Source organism: Peromyscus leucopus, chromosome 11 (assembly GCF_004664715.2).
Source record: "Peromyscus leucopus breed LL Stock chromosome 11, UCI_PerLeu_2.1, whole genome shotgun sequence".
NCBI lineage: Eukaryota > Metazoa > Chordata > Mammalia > Rodentia > Cricetidae > Peromyscus > Peromyscus leucopus.
The window spans coordinates 66,550,192-66,571,089 of record NC_051072.1 but is presented as its reverse complement, the minus strand read 5'-3'; the positions used below and the strand labels follow the sequence as shown (position 1 = coordinate 66,571,089).

The window sequence follows — 20,898 nt, the reverse complement described above, 5'->3', positions numbered from 1 at the left end:
TACCCATCCTGTTCCACCCCAAAGAGACTTTCTTCACCCCCACCCCATGACTTCTACAGCCCTCCTCAAAGAGCACGCTTTTCCTGCAGCCACCTCTGGGTTTTCTTGATCATCCTATGAATTCTTCACGTTAATGGTACTATCTAACAATAAATACAAATGACACAAGATAGAGCCACCTTCACAGTGAGAGTACCTGAGAGTTCTGTCCCATCTCACACACTTGGCCATCCTTCACATGCATGGATGGTTCCACTCGTGAGTTCTCAATTCCACAACAGTTTGAATGTAACACATATTCGGTAGAACCATTGTGACTGTCAGGCTGCTTGGATTAAAAGTTGTCTGGGAGATCAGAAAATTACACCTTTGAGGGCCTGCGATGGCATTTTCCTTAGGAGCATTAGTTTAGGAGGAAAAGGCCCTCCCTGAGTGTGGGTTGCCTCATCTCATGGTTTGGGGGCCTGGATAGAATAAAAGGAGAAAAAGGAAAAAGGCAGCCAGTGGGTCCACCCCAGCCCTGCTTCCTGGTTGCTGGGAAGCGAGCTGGTCTGATCTGTGTCCCGCCTGTCAGGAGGGAACGAGGCCTCTGACTACATGAACCCAAAGAAAGCTTTTCGCTTGTAAGTTGTTTTGCCCATTTTGCCTCAGCAATGGAGGTCTGACTAACACTACCACACTCTGTTTAACATTCCCACTGCAGTATGTACAGTAAGGAGATACCCACAGTGTGGGGCAGTGAGGGTGAAGCTGAGACCTCACAAACCATGTGCTCTCAAAATTAATGACCCATGTTCTTCAGTTTACGTGTTTAACAAATCACATACGATAACCAACACTTCATTATAAAACAGGTTCTATGTTATGTCAACTGTAAGTAAACGTGTTTTCCTAAAGTAATGAAGGGGAGGCAGATCCTGCCACAGTATTTGGCTTTTGGGGTACATTTCATGCATGGTTGTGACCCCACCATGAGTCAGCATATGAATTATTTATATTACTCATCTGCTTCGTGGCACTATTTCCCCCTTATTTTCCAGACAGAGACAAAGGACTGCAGGAAGCTGGCCCCTTTCCAAATGATAACTAGTGATTGAGAATTATTGTCACTATGATCAAGGAACCATCTAATTATTAAGTTATTCTTCCTTGACTTGCTGTTTTATTGTGTAATTATTAAAATGTTATAAATGTAACTTTTGAGTAGGCAGTGTCAATAAAAATTAAAGTTAAAGTTTGAATACAAAATGTGTTCTGTTAGTCCTAATAGGTCTGAGACAAAGCACAGAAAGGGTTAGGGAGCACCTGCATAGGGAGCATTTACAACTGAAGAATTATGACCCAGAAGCTTTCAGGGACCACTGGCTGCTGGAAATCCAAGATTTACTTCCCAGCCCCAGCCCTTGCCCTTGACGGCCTGATAGTCTAGAGATGCCTAGGACTCCCACAGGACATAGTCTTTAAACCTAAAACAAGAATTCTAGAGAACATTCATATTTGGAAAATCTGAAAAATTTGTAATAAAGAGAAAAAGGAAAGAAAGAAATATAGTGTTCACAAAACCTTTTCAGGTACTATGCAAGGCATGGTTCACTTTTTTTTCCTGTTTGCTTATTCTGCTCACTTCAGATGGAGAAAGAAAGCCTTAGGATCTGGGCCCAGGTCACACAACATGTTAGGGCCAGGTTCAGTGCTTCCTAGTTCTTAGGTGATGGCTTTGCATCTCTGATCACAGGTTCTCCAAATCCATGAGCACAGTTCCCTTCCTAGGAAGTTCCATGCTCACTTGCTTATCTTTGATCTATATGGTAATAAATTTGTCATGTTGTATAGCAATCTTTCCTTGAGGACTATTTTTGCCCCAAATGAGAAGAACTATGAACAAACAAAACAAAACAAAAACTGAGAAGTGACTTAGAAGTTCAGACTCCAACTAAGGTTTGTAAAATAATCTCACTGACCTAGGACCACAAAACGAGAGAATCCAGTTCAATGATGAAAATGTTCTTGGTGTGCTGTGGGATGTCTTTCCGTATGCTGTTCCCATTGGTTAATAGGTGGGAAATCCAAGTGGAGAGACAGAGAGAAGAAAGGTGGAGTCTGGGGAGAAGCCTAGCCGCTGCTCAAGAAGAAGCAAGATGATAGCAGACTGGTAATGCCATGGCCAAGTGGCAAAACACAGATTAATAGAAATGGGTTAATTTAAGATGAAAGAGCTAGCTAGCGAGAAGCCTGCCATAGACCATACAGTTTGTAAATAATATTAAGCCTCTGAGTAATTATCTTATAAGTGGCTACAGGACCAGAGAAAGACAGGGTTTCAGGATTCTGGATGAAGTATCTGGAAATTGACAAGTGTCCAGATGAAGATAGAAAGCACAGAAGGAAGAAGAGGGCTGAGTGAGTCCCACAGTGTACTTGGTGGTGGCGGCAAGGAAGGGGCAGACACTGAGAACATTCAGTGACGGACAGTGGGACAAGTACTACTGTACAGTAAGAAGGAACCAGCCTCGGGACTCCTGGAAGTGACGGAAGCTGATACAAGAGCAGTCTTAGCATCAAGATTAGGCATGCATGTGGTCTTGCTAATTCACGCTGATTCATGAACCACTCCTGGTGGTTTAAACAGAGCCATATTTCAATCAGATTTTATATTTGGATCCTATGTACTTGTGTGGTAAAAATGTGCATGCCAAACTTGGGAGAGAGGTGTACAGGATGAGGTGAACTCTCAGGGACTAACAACATGTGCTTTTGTTTTGGTAGAGATGACCTTCTTATTCCTTGGACTCTATTTTCTCTCCTAAAATACTTGATTCAGATGAAATTTAGAGGCATTTAAATAAAAACAAAACAAAAGAAAAGAAAAATATGCTGTGGAACCCATCCAAAGAGGAAATTTCAGTGCAGGAAAATCGAGCAGTTGCAAAACTCTGAGGTTCTCATCATTTATATGTAAAGAACAACACACTAAGTACAGAGGAGAGTATAGTGAGGATTTTGTTTCTCAAGACAGGCTTTCTCTGTGCAGCTCTGGCTGTCCTGGAACTAGTTCTGTAGACCAGGCTGGCTTCGAACTCACAGAGATATGCCTGCCTCTACCTCCCAAGTGCTGGGATTAAAGTCGTGCACCACCACTACCCAGCTATAATGAGAATTTTTATGATCATATCTTATTAATCCTAGAGAAATACTTAGATGATAAATATAGCAAACGCAGAAAACACTCTAGTTCAGAGATACATTCTAAGATTTCATGCATCTGAAAACCATATGTCACAGCTATGTGGCATTCTTCTTACCACCCAACTTTGAAGTGAGCTCAGACCTAAGACCACACTGAAGAGTGGTCTAGTTCTGCCTGCTCCAGCAAGCTGCGAGTCTTCACTGAATTATGACATTTTCGTCTCACTGCAAACTGCACATACTTTAAATCATGTTGACTGTGATGTGAGACACTCAAATGCTGTCTCGGATGCATACACAATGGAAATGAACTTACTTTCCTAGATGGATCTTTACAAGCTGAAATTTCTATGGTAATAACAAATTAGCAAATGGAAAAAATTCAGGAAGATACGAAAATATTCTATATTTTTCTGTAAAAGCTACTTAGTCGGCTTCTTAGGGGAAAAAGTAGACCTTTAAACTCTGATGAATGGATAGGGTGGTTTTCTTAAACATGTCTTAAGTATGAGCATTCCTACAAGACATTAGGAAAGATAAGCACGTTATTAGTAATGGGAAAGTTACTGTGAATGAATTATTACTAACACAAATTCAGACTGCCCCAAACTGATCATCTAGCTTGTGTGTTTTCAGGTTTTGATGGTGCTGATCGAACACTTATTATAAAGTGGCTTCATATCAGTTGATTTTGTTAAACTCTAAGCTAGGGTTCCTAGCCTGTTTGAGAAAGCCAAGGCCAGCTCCGGTGAAGCACATCTTCAGCTCAGGGTGTCCCCCACTTCTGTGGGGGTGTCTGAGGTGTCACTCCACTACAAGTCAGGGAGCAACTGTGCTCTCATAAAAACAATACAGACTCTGCAGAGGCAGACACCTGACAAAGATTCACACGAGGACAAACAGTCAAGGGGCATCTCCACCAGCTGTCTTGTTATTCCATAGCAATTCTTCACAAAGGGCGATGGCTGAGAAGTAGACCCAGGTAATTAGGGCATGATAAGAACTACTGTAAAATCCATGTAGGAAGACGACAGATCATACTCATTGGGATAGGATTACTCAGTGCACAAGTATGGAGGAAAAAATCATGGGCAGATGTATTGGGCAGGTGTATTGTGCCTACCTATCAACTGTCTTCAAACGGTTCATCATACAAAGCTTCCTTTAAGAAAGACATCCTCCAGCAGACAGTCAACAATCACGTAATGAGGACATGCAACTCTAGCTTCTGCTGGTCTCCTCCACTCTAATCTTCAGTCGTCGCTAGTGCCAGAGGCAAAGGTGGACATTCATAATAAACTGTAATCTGCAGTACAGAATGTGGTCATGTTATCCACGATGGACTACAGATATATACGAGAGTGAGAAGGAAGACAAGCGGGAGGAGGCCAGAACAATGACTGGTCACATTCTAAATCCTGACTTCATTTCAGAAGACCAGCTACATCGGGAGCAATTCCTCCTTGAGCACTGGAGTGACTCTCTCACTTCACGGCCTGTCCAGTCCTTGGCTATGGTCATTCTCACTGCTTCCTCCCTGCAATGACCAAGTCAGTAGGCAGAAATAAAAGTAGAATTCTAACACTTTCCTGGAAATATCAGCACCCCTCTGTATTTTCTGTAATGATAACATCAACAGATACTCATAGAAAAATAGCACACATTAAAGATACCAGAAAACAGTGGAGTCGGATTAAAGTGTCACGGAGTATCTGAAAAGCATCCCCGGTCTCTGTGTTTACCTCAGTGTATGCTGCTTTGGGGTACTTTGAGCCAGGCCTCCTCCTGGACATGAACAACCCTGGGCCATGGGCCCCAGGGCTTGGTTTCTTATAGCCCTGTCTTAGTCTCTAAGGTTTCATATTCCTCTATCTAGTGGGTTCTGCCTTTTCTGATTAGAGATTGCTGGGGCTGAACCTACGGACTCACGTGTTCTAGGCACACATTAGCTCTAGCTCTAGCACAAGCTCTGTTTTACCTTGTGAAGGTGGAATCAGTTGGGTAAGAAGGAGTTACAGTTAAGAGTTCTGTAAAATGGGGAAACCAGTGAGAGGTGAGAGAGAACAAGATGGGCATTGCCATGGAGCCAGGGATATACATTCACTTCACCTCCTCCCTTTTGGGGAGTTACTCCTGCATGTGGGGGCAGAAGTCATACTCATTTCTACATTTTCTTTTTAATATTTATTTTTTATTACTTTTAGCCAGGTGTGTGTCTGTGGGTATATGCTTATGAGTGCAGGTGCCCATGGAGGCCAGAGGCATCGAATGCCCTAAAGTTACAGTTATGGACAGTTGTGAGCTTCATGTAGCATATGGATCCTGAGACCTGAATTCTGGTCCTCTGGAAGAGCAGCAAGTGCTCTTAACCATGGAGCCACCTCTCCAGCCTTGTTTATCTTTTCTTAATAAATGCTTTCAAATGTCCTGGGTGGGTAACAGGAAATTTATTCACTAGCTTGATTTGTTGCTTAAGGTTACTTTTATTAAGACTAGCTAAGTTGCTGGGCGATAGTGGCGCACACCTTTAATCCCAGCACTCGGGAGGCAGAGCCAGGCGGATCTCTGTGAGTTTGAGGCCAGCCTGGGCTACCAAGTGAGTTCCAGGAAAGGCGCAAAGCTACACAGAGAAACCCTGTCTCAAAAAACAAAAAACAAAAAACAAAACAAAAAAAAGACTAGCTAAGTTACAGAATTCAGGAAATTTATAAATGATAAAGTAATTTTGCAGGAGCATTTCACTATGAGTTTAAATTGTAACGAGAGGTTATAATGCAAACAATAAACTTAATGATTTAGCAGTGTTATTGTTATTATAATATACATCGAGGCATGGCATGTCCAAGGAGGCCAGGAGAGGACACTGGATCCCCTGGAGCTGGAGTTAAGTCTGATATGGATGCTGGGAACCTAACTTAGGTTCTCTAAAAAGAGCAGCAAGTGCTTTTAACTGCTGAGCCATTTCTCCACGTATTATTTTTAGTAATCTTAGCAGTTCATCTTGTTTCTAGGAGACACAGTACTATGTAGTGTCTCCCTGTGAATGCTTTATTAAAGCAACCAGCATGGAAACAAAATGCAAACATCCTGGACACGAGAGGGGACTGTGGGTAAATATGATCAAAATACATATTAACACCATTTAAATGTCACCATAGAACCCATTATAGTTTATCATTAGTGTCTACTAGTAAAAATGTATATTTTTAAAAACAAAAAAAATCTTTAACAAAGTAGTGAACTGATCACAAGGTTCACATCTTTCTAAGTATCACATTTCAAATCAACTGTCTTCTACTCCCTTTGCCATGATTGACTGTACAGGCACTTCTTGACCTATGAAGTTATACTCCTACAAACCCAACCTAAACTGGAAGCAGTGTAAGTCAGGATGTGTTCATTACAGATTAACATAATAGCTCAGCAGCATGGTGCCCTGTGGAATGTCCATCATTTTCCCTGGAGACAGCCTAGATGATGAGGCTGCAGCTTCCAGACAATACTCAGTACTGAGCTGGATGGCCAATAGCTAGGCAGGCGGGACTTCTGGGCAGGGAGAGGGGAAGTAGGGGAAGAATCTCTGTGTGAGAGAGATGCCAAGGAGATACTGAACAAGTCGGACACATAGACTGGGATAGAGGTAAAAGCCATGTGGTAGAATGTAGATTTATAAAAATATGGATTAATGTTAGTTTAAAAACCTAGTTAAAAACAGGCCTAAGCTAAAGGCCATTCTTTCATAATTAATAATAAGTCTCCATGTTGTTATTTGGGAGCTGGCTGGTGGGACAGAGAAAAACTTATTAAAGGATAAAAATCTATCTGCTGGCTTTCGTGTTGACATCACATGCATATGATGCCAATGCCTTGTTGTCTTGTTTATGGGATTATTGTGTTGGTCACCTGCTGAATATGTGATAGAACAGTACCTCAGAAGAGATGGATAATTAGCAATTAGAGAAACACTGTTAACTGATCTTAGTGGCGTGCTGTGAAGTGCTGAAGCTCTGATGATTTGTTTGTGTGAAATCACCTTATACTAAAATGCCTGTGCAATTCTAGTGTCACCTTAGGGACAGGAAGAGGCTGTTGTGTTACTACACACCTATCAAGGTGCTAGAAAGGTTAATGTATCTTTTTTAAGTTTGTTTTCACAGACATTTTGTAAAGCAAATAGGGTTATCCTCATTTCCGAGAAATCAAATAACCTGCCCACACTCGTAAAGCTAAAATTAATAGGGAAGGATTTACAACTAACTCAACATTGTTTCATTGTTTAATTTGTTATTTCATGCATTTCTCAAAGTAAAGAGAAATGTTTAAAATACATGTGAAGGAAAACAGGGATGCAGAACTGGCTTAGCGTGAAGCACTGAAGACAAACCTTCCTTGACCCAAGTATCTGATGCAGTTTCAAAAAGAATCAGTTTAATTTTAATTTATGTCTTTTCATCTTTTTTTCTCAGTAGAACTGTCTCCAGGCTGAGAAAGTAGAAAGCAGGTACAGTAACCTTTGGAAGCATGCACCCCAAGCTGCTCTTCACGGTGATACTCTATCTTTTCTATTGGTTTAAAATATTTATTCAATCATTTTATTACTTGATTTTTTACAATTTTAGTTTTATTTGGTCTTTATAATTTAAAATTAAATCCTCTACAATTTGTAATGTTTTTAATTGATACGGAATATTATCACTTTCCCTCTCCCTTTCTCCCATCAAGCCCTTCCCACGCCTCCTCAAAAGTTTATAACTTTCTTCTTTATTATTGTTACATGCGTATGTGTGTGTGAGTGAGTGTGCGTGTGTGTGTGTGTGTGTGTGTGAGTGCTTGTGCGCACGCGCGCACATATATACAGAAATACAACTTGCTGAGTCTGTTTCTGTTGTTTGTGTTTATATGGTTTCAGGGCTGACCACTCTGCATTGAACATAAGGGGGCTCATCCCTGGGGGAGGGTAATTCTCCATCTCCCAGTAGCCATTAGCTGCTTATAGTTATTTATCTAGGGTTAAGATACTGGAAAAATTCTCCCCTTCCATGTTAACATGTCCATCAATACTGCTGTTGTTCTGGTCTTGTTCATGAAGCCATTTCTAGGACAGACTGTTGTGGGATATCTGTACACTGTGTGATGGTGTATTGCTATGATTGGTATAATAAAAAACTGAATGTCCAATAGCCAGGCAAGAAGTATAGGTGGCATTTCTGGGCAGAGAAAGGAAGAGGTGGAGGAATGGAGGCACTTGGGAGACTCCAGGAAACTTGGAAAGTGCAAGATGGAAGAGAGATAACGCCACGTGATAGAACGTAGGTTAATATAAATGGGTTAATTTAAGTTATAAGAGTTAATTAGGAACAAGCCTAAGCTATAGGCCCAGCTTTCATAATAAGAAGTCTCCATGTCATTACTTGTGTGCTGGCGGTCCAAAGACAGTCGGACAAGAAAGCTTGCTACTACAGACTGCTCCACAGCAAACTTCCAGGTAGTCTGGCCCTCACAGTCTTTCTGCCAGCTCTTCCACGATGTTCCTGAACCACAGATACAGGACCTATGATGCATGTGTGTCTACTGGGGCTGGCTTTTCCACCATCGATCTCTGTGCTGTGTCCAGTTGTGGTTTTCTGTGAACGTCTCCATTTGCTGTGATGAGAGACTTCTTTGATGAGGTGTGAGAGCTACATTTATTCAGGAAAGGTGGCTCATACCCATAGAGCCATTTATTGATTCTTTTTGTATGTGTTTATATGGTGTGTGTTTGAGAACGTGGGGATGCATGTGCCATGGCATGCTTACAAAGGTTAGAGTAGAATTTTGGGAATAGATTTTCCCTTCCATTGTGATCTCCAGGGACTCAGTTCAAGTCCTTCGGCTTGTGTGTGGCAAGTGCTCTTACTCTTGTTCAAACACCTTGATGGTTTTTTTTTTTCTAGTTTTTGAAATAGGAATGTAGTCATTTTATAGTCAAGTACATTTCTGAATGTTAATCTGTGATTGATTGATTATAGAGCCTAAGGTCTTATCCAGTAGTGTATTTAATTTTGATGTTACACCAGGTATTAAGTGTACCTCATCTGCTGACTATACAATGTTGCATGCACAAACATCCTTGGATTACAGTTCAGTCGGTGCACTTGTCTTAACAGAAGTCACTAAATGCCTGATAAATTACAGTGGCTTTTAGTAGCTCCATTTATTAATATGCATTTAGTTTCAGTTAAAAATTTACGAGATATTTGTTGATCTAAATCCATTTAGATTTTTGCTGGCTCTGACAGAGTAGATAATATCAGACTAACATCACTGAATAGAACTGTGCAAGCCGGAGAGGTGGTTTTAAACACATACATACTATAACAAAATGGTGGGTGGAAGCCGTCACAGAGCAATCAAAACGGCCGGTGCATGAGGGCCAGAATCCTAGACAGAACGAAGCCCATTAAATGGGACAGGCTTGTTTACTGCTGTTTGCTTTTGTTTTTGTTGTTCCTCCGGGGAATGCTCCAGTTCTGAGTTAGAGGCCTGATTGAGGAACAGAAAGTGGCACTCTGCACTCTGCAATAACTACCAGACTTTCTCCCTCCAAACAGGATTCAAGAAACTAAGAGTACACATAAGGAAAGAAAGTTCCAGATAAAGTAGGACTACAACAGCACTTGGCATTGCTAAAGCTGTGTGCCGGAAGGGGAGGGCTAAGAAACTGAGCAGAAAGCAGCTGCCTGGAAGTTACAGAATTCACAAATCTCCTAACCTGAGAAGAGATGACGTCCAGGGACTGCCAGGGAGGAAGTTTCCAGAAGACGTGACTAGACTTTCACCCGAGTTTGTCCCCAGGAGAAGGGATAAACTAGGTTACCATCACAAAGCCTGTAGACAGTTTCTACTGATCAGGCGGTAGGGCCAAGCCTTCTAAAGAAAAACTAAGTTCTACTGTGACAAAGAAATTGAAACCTTCTTTTCCAGAGGTTGCACATCAATTGTCAGCTGTGGGAATTGACATTGCAGAAGCTTTTGCTTGACACAGGGTTTACTTTTCCCTCGGAATTTAACGCTGCAGGTGGAGGCTGGGGTAGCTCCGCCCTCTTTCCCAGCAGTCACTGCTCAAGATCATTTCAGCTCTAGAAATCACGTGCTTGGGTCCCAAGGCGCCATAGACAGGAATACACAAGAGCTGTGTGTTATAAGCCGAGACTGATGGACCTATAGGATCTGTGTGAAGGGAATACAAGGAACTCATTCAGATGGAGAACCGGTAGTCCAATGGGAGACTTGAGGAAGACCATGACTGTGAGCTAATCTCTTTGGCCTCATCTTTGTCCATGCAGCTCATGAGACAAACCTTTCTGTTCACTGATTTGTTCACAGAATTTTACATTAATAAAACATTACACAGTTTACAACTTTTATATAATACATATGTATACATACACACACATAGATATTTTACACATTACTTTTACAAAGACACAACTTATTACAAAGACACAACTTAGGACTAGAATCATCACCTGTTTAGAAAAAAGACAACTATTGCTCAGAGATGTCAAGTTGATGAGTAGATTTAAGGTTACAGGGCTGGGGTATACAGATCAACAGTAGAGAATTTGCCAGGGACACCTGAAGCCATTCGTTCAACTCTGAGCGCCCAGTGATGAGTTAGAACTGAGTTTGTTTGACAATTGTATGCTCATTCTAGGGGACCTGACAGCCAGACATTAAAGAATGTTACCACAAAACATGTGTGGAAAAAATGTTATAAAAAACAATCCTTCCCCACACTAGAATTTGAACAATACGAAAGATAATAAAATCTTAGACCCTGGGAAAACATATATTAACAATAAGAGAAAGAATCTTTCTACTACATAAAAACTGGTCTCATACATTACTGCTCGCTCTGCTTTCCAAAACTGTTTTAAAGACGACGTTTATTTGCATCTTGGTTATTGCAAATCTGGTAAGCTTGCAATTTTGTGTAGTATAGCACGCTAAATGCTTTCCCAGATAAACACTCAAGGAGCATGCGACACAGTTAATGTGAATTGAAAAAAGGGGGATATAAGAGGGCCCCAAAACTTAAAAAAGGAAAAACAAAAAAACAAACAACAATACCATGAGGAAGCAAGCTAATGGGTAGGATGGATGAGCTGGGGCAGGGGAAACTGAGGCACTTGTTTAGGAAAGCCAGAGTCAGCTTCAGGAAGTCCCTGCTGTGTGGCCACCTGACACAGATCCCACTACTTGATTGGATGCTGCTTACTGGCAGATCAGCTTCAGAAGTGCATACCTGGAAAACCGAGCTCCTGCCAAAGCAGAAATCCTGCAGCTTTCTGGGAGTGTCATTCATTGTCAGAAGGAGTGAGAAGTTCACATAAACAGACATTCCATCAGACCATATGGTACCAAAACCTGGAGAGCTCGGGGAGAAGTGGCTGAGAGATGTTAAAATACACCTGCTCCTCTCAGCTTCTGTGTATTTATTTGAGAAGTTATGGAGATACTCAGGGTGCTTTGAAGAGTGCAGAAGGCGTTCATTAAACGCTCAGTCTTCTCTACAAAACAAACATAGTCCGTGCCCATCCCCAGCCTCATCCCCCTCCCCCACCCCAGTGAACTTGACACAGCTCTGGGATAAATCAATGAAGAGATGAAGAGTCCCAGCCTCCCCTGGCTTCTACATGTTTATTCCAGGGTTTTCTGGGAAGAGGGAAGACTGCTTTTTCACTCTTCATGAATAGTTCATGTGCTAGTCTCTAATGGAAACAAAGTGACATTTCTTATTACTGTTGGCTTTTTGGCTTTTGGAAGGCAATAGTGAAGAGAGTGTCTTGAAACAATTAGTTCTCTGTAACTGATTATTTTAACAATGCGCATTTCCCAAGAACTGTTTATCCTCCAAAAAAGCTGCTAAGACTAAATGTGCACTGTATTTAAGCAGACACCTGCAGTGAGCTACACAGGATGCTAAGTGGGAATTCCAAAGCAAGGACTGGGAGGGAGACTTGATTTTGTATCTCATTAGTTTATTTTTTTCCTCCATCTAGTAAAATTTTGACAGTGCATGAAACATAGAAGAAAACCTGAACTAAATGTTGGACATCAGACTGACACTGACTGGTTCTGATTAAACACAGAACCATATTGGAGATCCCTGCCGTGATTTGCAATATTTAATGATAACTATGGCCTGGGTGTTGTCCAATCCAAGCAGTCCTGTGTCTTGTGCAGGAGAAGCACCATGAGTTCCCAGACTAGTTAAGTGTTAGCCTTTCTGTGGCTGAAACCTGGGGATGTTTATGAGATCTGTAGAAGCATGGAACAGATTCAGTGAGTTTGGGTAGTAATATTTCAGTATTTTAATGATTGATGGAGTCCTACTTATGCCTCCCAGCCTGGTAATTATTCTCCTTCATTGTTAAACAAATTTGGATATACTTTGGCTTAAATAATTCAAGAAACCAGATCTATAAATAGTAGTGTGAATCCACTGAGAAATGACAAACTCATGCTGGAGAGATGACTCATAGGTTAAGAACACATACTGCTCTTGCAGAGAGAGGATCTGGGTTCAGTTCCCAGCATCCACATCAGGTGGCTCACAGCTGCCTGTAACTGCAGTTCCAGGGGATCCGACACGCTGGCCTGCTCAGGCACCTGTACTTACACATATAGACCTCCCCCGACATCATATAATAATAATAAAAAAAAAACTTTTTAAAAAGAAATGTCAAAGTCAATTCATTTTCCTTTTAAAATGGGAGTTACTGCAATGATGTAATGGGGGATTGAAGAAATGTTGTCTATTATGAATTTGGCAGCAGTGCAGAGACACTGAAGTTCCTAGAGTCGCTTGACAACAGCTGTCCTTGGCTTCCTCAAAACTGGAATTAACGAACAAGGAGCTTTAGAAAGTATGTACAGCGGACATCTGTTATTTTGGCCTGATCTTTCCTATTGGCAAGAAGATCCTTTCTCCTGGTTCTCAATCCACCGTGTGTTTTAGGATCATTTGACTCTCTCCGCCATCGGAATCAGTACACGGAACCAGCTGGGGCCTGGCTTGAGCCTGGGCTACCACGTGACTGATTCCTCTTGGGATGCGGGTGAGGTTGGGGCAGCATTGTCCTTCCCGACATTGCTAAGGAAGAAGTTCTTTTTTCTACCAGAGCTGGAAAGCTGTTGGGAGGTGAGTCGGGCGGTAGACACCGTGATCAGTGATCTGAGAAAGCCCAGCCAGGAACATGAAAGAAAGGGTCCTGGGATTTGAGCATGGCAGACAAGTAAGGAAATACTGCTTGCTGTTTAGCAGCCTTGGAGCCCTACCCTGACATGAAATGAAGCACAGTAGATATTAGGCTCTATCCACAGTGCATCAAGAGTGTCATGGGAAGGTAGCAAGATCAGATATGATCATGCTTACATCTTTTCTATTAGCTACTGAAATAAAAAAAAATAAATTCTTAGGGTTCAAACTTAAAAGGCATTTCCTGTCTTTATTCTGTATATTTTGTTTATAATACCCAGTGGATTTAAAAAAAAAAAAACAACAAGACACAAAAAAGCCCAAGAAATATAACTAATGAACATAGATCAATAAGAATTTGAACAAGAGTTTAGTTCTTGGGGAAATTTCTGTTTTTTTTGTTTTTGTTTTTGTTTTTGAACAGTTCATGGGTGATTGAGTATTAGACATAATAAAAGACATAGTTAGAATGATGATTTTATTCTAACCTTGCTTTTGTATTTATTACACTTTAAAATATATAAATTTACATGAATATGTTCCCAAATGTTCAACTCTATTAGTAGTGTGATAGTCCAACTTGGGTCTTTCAGTAATTAATGCATTTCTGACAGTATTTCAAGTGGTAAAGATTCCTTATTTAAAATATATCAAACAAGGCCAGGCTGCAGTGGCACATGCCTTTAATCCCAGCACTTGGGAGGCAGAGCCAGGTGGATCTCTGTGAGTTTGAGGCCAATCTGCTCTACAGAGCAAGATCCAGGACAGGAACCAAAACTACACGAAGAAATCTTGTCTCAAAAAACCAAAATAAATAAATAAATAAATAAATAAATAAATAAATAAATAAATAAAATAAAAAATCAAACAATACAAATAAAAACTATATAATAAAGAAATACATTTTTTGCTCATTGGTCTCACAGGACCCATGGCATCATAATGATCTGGATTTAAAAACAGAAGGCAGGAATCCCTGAGCAAAATATCTATTTTGCAAACACAAATACACAATATAATTTTATGGTCACAAAAACCCACAAAAAATTAACCAGAAATCATTGAGTCTTCGTGGAACATACCTGGCAGATCCTACCATTCTACAGGTGTACTGCATGGAAGGGCTTAGGTTGAAGACCCAAGGCAGTTCATAAATTAACTCAAGCAACTCCAGAGAAATGACCATTTCCAAATGCTCCTTAAGAGGCATCATGACTTTGAAGACTGATTTACTGAGTCCCTGGTATGAACATGCCAGGTGCTGGGTACCAAACAGTAATGTCACACAGAGTCCTTGATTCAGTAATGCCACACAGAGGAAATTAAGCTCATTAAACATGAGTTTGAAATATTTTTGTGGTAATATTTTAATTTGTGCTTTAATAAATAAAGCTTACTTGGAGATCAGAGGAAAAAGCCAGCCACTATATTAAACATAGAAGTCAGGCAATGGTAGCACATGCCTTTAATCCTATCATTGGGGAGGCAGAGATTCATCCAGATCTCTGTGAGTTCAAGGCCACACTGGTAGTGAGGCCTTTAAATCCAGCAGTAGTCAGCCATAGAGGTCTGGAGGTCTGTATAGACAGACAGGAAGTGATAGAGCTGGGCAGAAAGAGGAAAGTGATATAGCTGGGCTGAGAGAGGAAGTAAGAGGGCCGGACAGAAAGGCATGTAAGTGTGGGTATACAGGAAGTAGGTCTCTTTGGAGGCTGAGGGATTGGTAAGATGAGGTTGGCTGTGACTTGTCCTATTCCTCTGATCTCTCAGTTTTTACCCCAATATCTGACTCCATGTTTTTTATTAATAAGACGATTTAGCAATTCGTCTTACGTATTTTTAGTCTTCACTTATACTTTGCTTGTAATAAGGACTTCCAAGAAGAGATGATAATTTTCCTATCTTCCAGTGAAATCTAACATTACACTTACACAGCTGTTTCAGAGCGTAGCCCCTAAGTATGTAGTTCAGTAGATTAGAGAGGCTCCTATTACAGCCTTACAGTCTGTGTTGATTTGACCCTTTAATACAGCTCCGCATGCTGTGGTGACCCCCACCATAAAATCATTTTTGTTGTTATTTCATAGCTATAATTTTGCTACTGTTAAGAATCATCATGTAAATATTTTTGGAGATAGAGGTTTGCCAAAGGGGTCATGACCCCAAGGTTGAGAAGGGCTGATAGAAGGCCTTCTCATGGACTCCATTACAAAGGTAAACCCCACTGAAACTCGTCGACTTCAGTTCTTGACCGTTCTCTGACACAGCTTGAGTTACTTTCCCCGATTTTTCTGTCGGGTCACCTCAAGCTTTCAACTCACTCCTCTCCACACACGACCCTGCTGCTCAGCTTGAGAGACTGTGAGACACGAATCCCATCTCTCCGCCGCAGCGATCTCTCCTATCTACCACTGACAGGAGGAGATTTTCATCTCCAGCTGGCAGGCACGTCTCTTCACCTCCTCAGAGAAGCCCTGTGCTTCTGCTCTTCCTGCCTCAGACTGACCTTACACAGCGACTGTGTTACAGTCTCTCCCTTGTTGGTTCTTTTTCACAAAGCTCCAAAGTCTCCTCTGTGAACCACCCTTTCTTCCTAAACTATAATCCTGCCCCCATTTTCCCCTGCCTCCTCCGTTCTAACTGTAGCTCCTAAACCACTGATTTGACATCACTCAAAAACTTGTCAGAACTGTAAAGTTTCAGAGTTCAACCAGATACTGGAAGTGAGGCCTAATGATCTGATGATTGGTAGCTCCCTTCCTGTAACAGAGGGACCCTGAATGCATAGAAAGGTTTTGGAGCCACCCCATGAAGTCACATTGCTCTATGTTCTCTTCCTATGGGTTTCTTCACAGCTGTGGAGTAGGGAATGCATCTTGTTGAAGTTCTCTTTTCCACAGCGACTCCAAACTCTTAACCTGGTTCTCCTCTGTCCTCTCCAATCATGCTTTAACAATTCCTGTCACTTGGCATCTCCACATACCCAGTCACAAAAATGTTGCTGAAGTTAATGGTGTCTCCAAAACCTCACCAGTTCCACTGCATATTCTCCAGAACCATGGTCTTTATGTGATCAAAGATGTCCGTGTCCAATCAGCACTCAAGTCAGGAATTTCTCAATGATGTTCTTCTCCTGCACTCTACATTCGCGTATTCAACCACTAAAAAAATCTCAACAGTTCTAAAACCTGTCACTGGCCCTCACCTTAGGAACACTGTCAGAATACTCATCTTTTAGATGACAACAGCCTGCCTGCTCACAGTGTCTCTTTTGAGTATTCCCTCCTAAACATTTCGAGATATTCTCTAAAAGGCTAAGCATGACTATATGAGCATGCCATGCCTTTCAAAGGGAGGAGAAGATTAAAATCAAAACACCCAAGTCTGAAGGCTTCCTCCTGGATGAGGCTGCTGCCGACCGTCCCCAGAGAGCATGGGGAGCTGGTATTTAAGTCAACCTGCCCCTTCTGTCTCCTCTCACTTTTCTCCCCCTGTCAACCCTTTTCTTAATCTAGACACTGTTAATTATTTTCTTCTTTTACAACCTCAGCCAACACTGTTTTCCCAGCCTGAAATAGCTTGTTGATAGCTACACATTCTACACTTGTCTAAAAAGCATGCGGGGTGTTAGGGATTCCGGTAGAAGCAATAAAGCACACCACAGACAACGTGAGCTCACATACTCTATCTATACAAACGGCTTCTTATTGGAACTTGAAAACCACCACCATGCAAGCATGGCTCTGTAACGAGTCAGAAATTCAGATTTTTAATGTTTCTCAATTTTAAAGGACAGCAGCAAATATTTGAAAATCGAATCACTCCTGTGTGCCACTGTGCAGTCACCAAAAAGAAAAAAAAATGCTTGTGCCCGTGTTGTGTAACACTTTTCTCTGAGATCACAACATTCCATCCTGCAGGGGAGCACCTTAAACAGGTAGCTAAATCCCTAAAAATCAGCTTCAAGAAGGCCCTTCCCCAACAGAGTAAATGGAGCCCAGTTACAAAGAAGACGCCAGAATATAAGCTCAGCTTCAAAAGAGACCAGACCAGCCGCCTGGAAGAAGCAGAAACCAGCCGAGCTGCCTGGAAGAGGGTTAGACAGTTGAGCACCTGGAAAGGATGCTCTCCAATCTGCTAAGCTGCCTGCAGACTGTGCAGTGTGCTCCAGGTCCCCAGCTTTTGTGAGCTGTCACTCATGCTGGGGTGGGCCTCAGTGATACAGCTGTCTGAGTCATTTCTGCTCCTGTAAGTGACCCCTCCTCACCCATATTCCTTAAGTAACCCCAATAAAACTCATTGGTCATCTAAGTTAGACTGGTGGTATCTGCGCTTCGGTCTGTCGTGGGATCCCTGTCTAGGGTGAGTAGATGAGTGTGTTTTGTCTCCCCAGGAAAAGTCTTGTCACACGACAGTGGGCTGTCAATGTGGACTTTGATCTCATTTCTGCCATAATCTAGGTGTCCGAAGCTGGCCAAAGCAGGGCCTCTGACCTGCTGGCTCCCCTGTGCACGTCACATGGATTGCATGCTGGCACAGGCGGAGGGAAATGACCCTTACTCAGCTCTCACGACACTCCACTTATATGTCACCTGCCATGGCATAACTTGTAGCTAATTGCTTACTCATTTCAATCACCAGTCCCACAGGGGCATGGCCATCTTCTCGAGGTATCGGCAGCACCAGGGAACTGCCTGGCACCTTAAGTAAGTGCTCCACTGGCCTGCACAGAGATGCCCATGCTCCACCTGACTCCAAACTCAGGTCACTTGATGTTTTTCCCTTCCTAACCAGATGATGTACTTTGATTAAATGTCATCATGTGAGCTTATTACTTGTCTCCTCCTCCTCTTCCCTTCTTCTGCTTTAAGACTGGGTATGGACCCAAGGGTCTTGCATGTGCTGGGTAAATGCTCTACCACTGAATCATATTTCAGCTGTGTGCCATGACCCTAATTGTGTATGTAACTCTCTATGTGCACATATACATGTTTTACAAGATGGTGCACAAAATAATGACTGCATGAAAAGTATTCTTGGCAATTTCTTTACATTATTTTAGTCTAAGGAATTTTTTTCACTTTGGAAAATAAGAAAAATATGCTCATTTGTTCCATCTGATAATTTCAGGATGCAACATTTTCCCATTTAACCAAAGCACTAAGAAGCACTAATAGCTTTTACTCATAATACCCAAGCATATTTGTAAAATTAATTTAAACTTGCCATTACTGGACTCAAGAAAGGGTCAAATCATTTTTTTAGTTACTGAAATATTCTTATATCTAAACATTAGGGTTTAAGAGGAAATTGTTTAAACATCCATTTCACTAGTCAGTTGACCTAATGTCTAGACACAGCTACGGTCCATATATGTGCATTGGTCCTACATGGTTGCTCTCTGATTATAACTATCCATAAAGAACATATTTTTGCAGTTGCTTAATGTTGCTGAAAAGAAACAAGTAAATATTTCCCTTTCCATGTGTGGATGATGGGTAAGTTGGAACTCCAGACACATTTCAGATGTTAGCTATTGGGCCCCACCACATTCTTCTAACACTTTGTGTGTCATTGTGCATCCAAGCTCATCTGTATGTAGACTCTTACTTTTCGAACGATGACACTTGGGTTTGGCATTCGTTAAATACGTGCGGCCTTTGTAAGGCTTGGCTTACCTGCAGGCTATTGAAGATGACGAAGAGAACCAGCATCCAGAAGTGTCGGTAGGCCATATGCAGTCCTCCCCAAAGCCATGTCACAGAAATCAGGGCAAAGAGGTATAAAATCAGAGGAATTTCTGGAAAACATTAAGAAAAAAAGAAAGAAAAAAACTGAGGTTCGGAATACTGCATGATCACGCATGAGCACAGAATTATTCTGGCCTCCTTTTTGTGGTGGGTGGTGTCTATCCTAATACCCATCCAGAGAGCAAGCTAGGAAATCCTTCTGCTGTGTGGAGAAGAGAAAGTACAGCCATATAGTTCCTGGTTTTCAAATAGATCTGCTTGTCACTTGGGGAAGGGGAAGGAAGAGATTTGTCCCTGCCTAGGCTACCACCTGCTGGACTGTGTGGGAAGCAGCATAGACAAGGACATTGCTCCCCAAATTTCCTCAAGAGTGAGGGGTGGCCTGAGCTCCCCAGTGAGCACGTTCCAATGCTACACTTAAATTATAAGCTTTAAAGTTCTTTTGTGTGACCCCTGAGATAACAAAACGTACTGTGAAGGTTCAGAGTGGAGATGAAGGAACTAACTCCCAGTTACCAGCCGGGAACATTGGAGCTGCCCATCAGGCTCTCCTGAAGTTGTTTAATGGTTCCCATATAAAGTGCCCCGCACAAAGGGCTCCGTGCCACTGGGGCGCTAGCATGTTCTTTTTGTTGTTGGTTTTGTGTGTATGTGAGGGTTTTGCCTGCATGGATGTCCATGCCTCACATGCAGGCAGTGCCAGGTGGAGCCAGAAGAGGGTGTTGGATCCTGTGGAACTGGGGTTTCAGACAGTGGCGAGCCACCATGTGGGTGGTAGGAATTGAACCTGGGTCCTCTGGAAGAGCAGGAGTGGTGCTCTAAACAATTGAGGCATCTCTCCAGCTCCGCTGACGGTTTTTAAGATGGATTGGTTCTGGGTCATGGGACTTGACTGTCATCTCCACTGTCTCCTTTGATTTTGGGGGTGGGGAGATAGTTTGAATTCTCAAATGTCTTCACAGAAGAGCTCTTAATTGTGATATAACAGTCTACGTTTAATTTAGAAATTGAATGAGATCTTAAAGCAGCCATACATAAACCTATGTTCAAGTTATTGAAAGGCATTAGCACAGACTCTCAGGACTGCCCTGATGATCCACCAGAAGCACAGAGTCCTCTCCCTGTGGGGGTTTGAGTAGTTAAATATGATTTTAGCAATTTAAAATTTCCCTTTTGTTCTGAAACAACCTCAAGCTAACAGAAGAATTGTAAGGACAGTGTGGTGACAAGGCCTTGTGACCTTAAATTGTCTGGAAGTTGCCTATGATTTGTATTTTCTATGCCAACATTTGTAGATGTAACTAACCGTCTTATTAAATAAGAAACACAGAACCAATGTAAAGAAGAAAGCCAAGAGGTCAGAGCTCAGAGCTAAAACCTTACCCTTCCTCCTGCAGTGGTCCTACCTCTCCAAAAGAGACCTACTTCCTGTGTGTTTGTCTTTATATAGTCTTTCTGTTCTGCCTTCTCATTGGTTGTAAACCCAAACACATGACTGCCTCGTCACTGCCTGTAAGTACAGCCCTCCAGGTCTTAAAGGCCTGTGTCTCCAATGCTGGCTGTATCCCTGAACACACAGAGACTTACCTAGCTCTGCCTACCAAGTGCTGGGATTGTAAGCATACGCCACCACCGCCCTGCTTTCCTATGGCTTGCTAATAGCTCTGACCCCCGGGCAACTTTATTTATTAACATACAATTAAAATCACATTTCAGTAC

General features: G+C 41.9%; 1 protein-coding gene across 1 annotated transcript in view; it reads right to left on the bottom strand.

The window, feature by feature from the left end:
* Window positions 1-20,898, bottom strand: part of Adgrv1 (adhesion G protein-coupled receptor V1) — a 508,750-nt gene that overhangs the window by 36,221 nt on the left and 451,631 nt on the right. Inside the window, 1 exon segment of the mRNA XM_037209551.1 lies at window positions 19,108-19,229. Coding sequence (XP_037065446.1) covers window positions 19,108-19,229 — 122 coding nt within the window.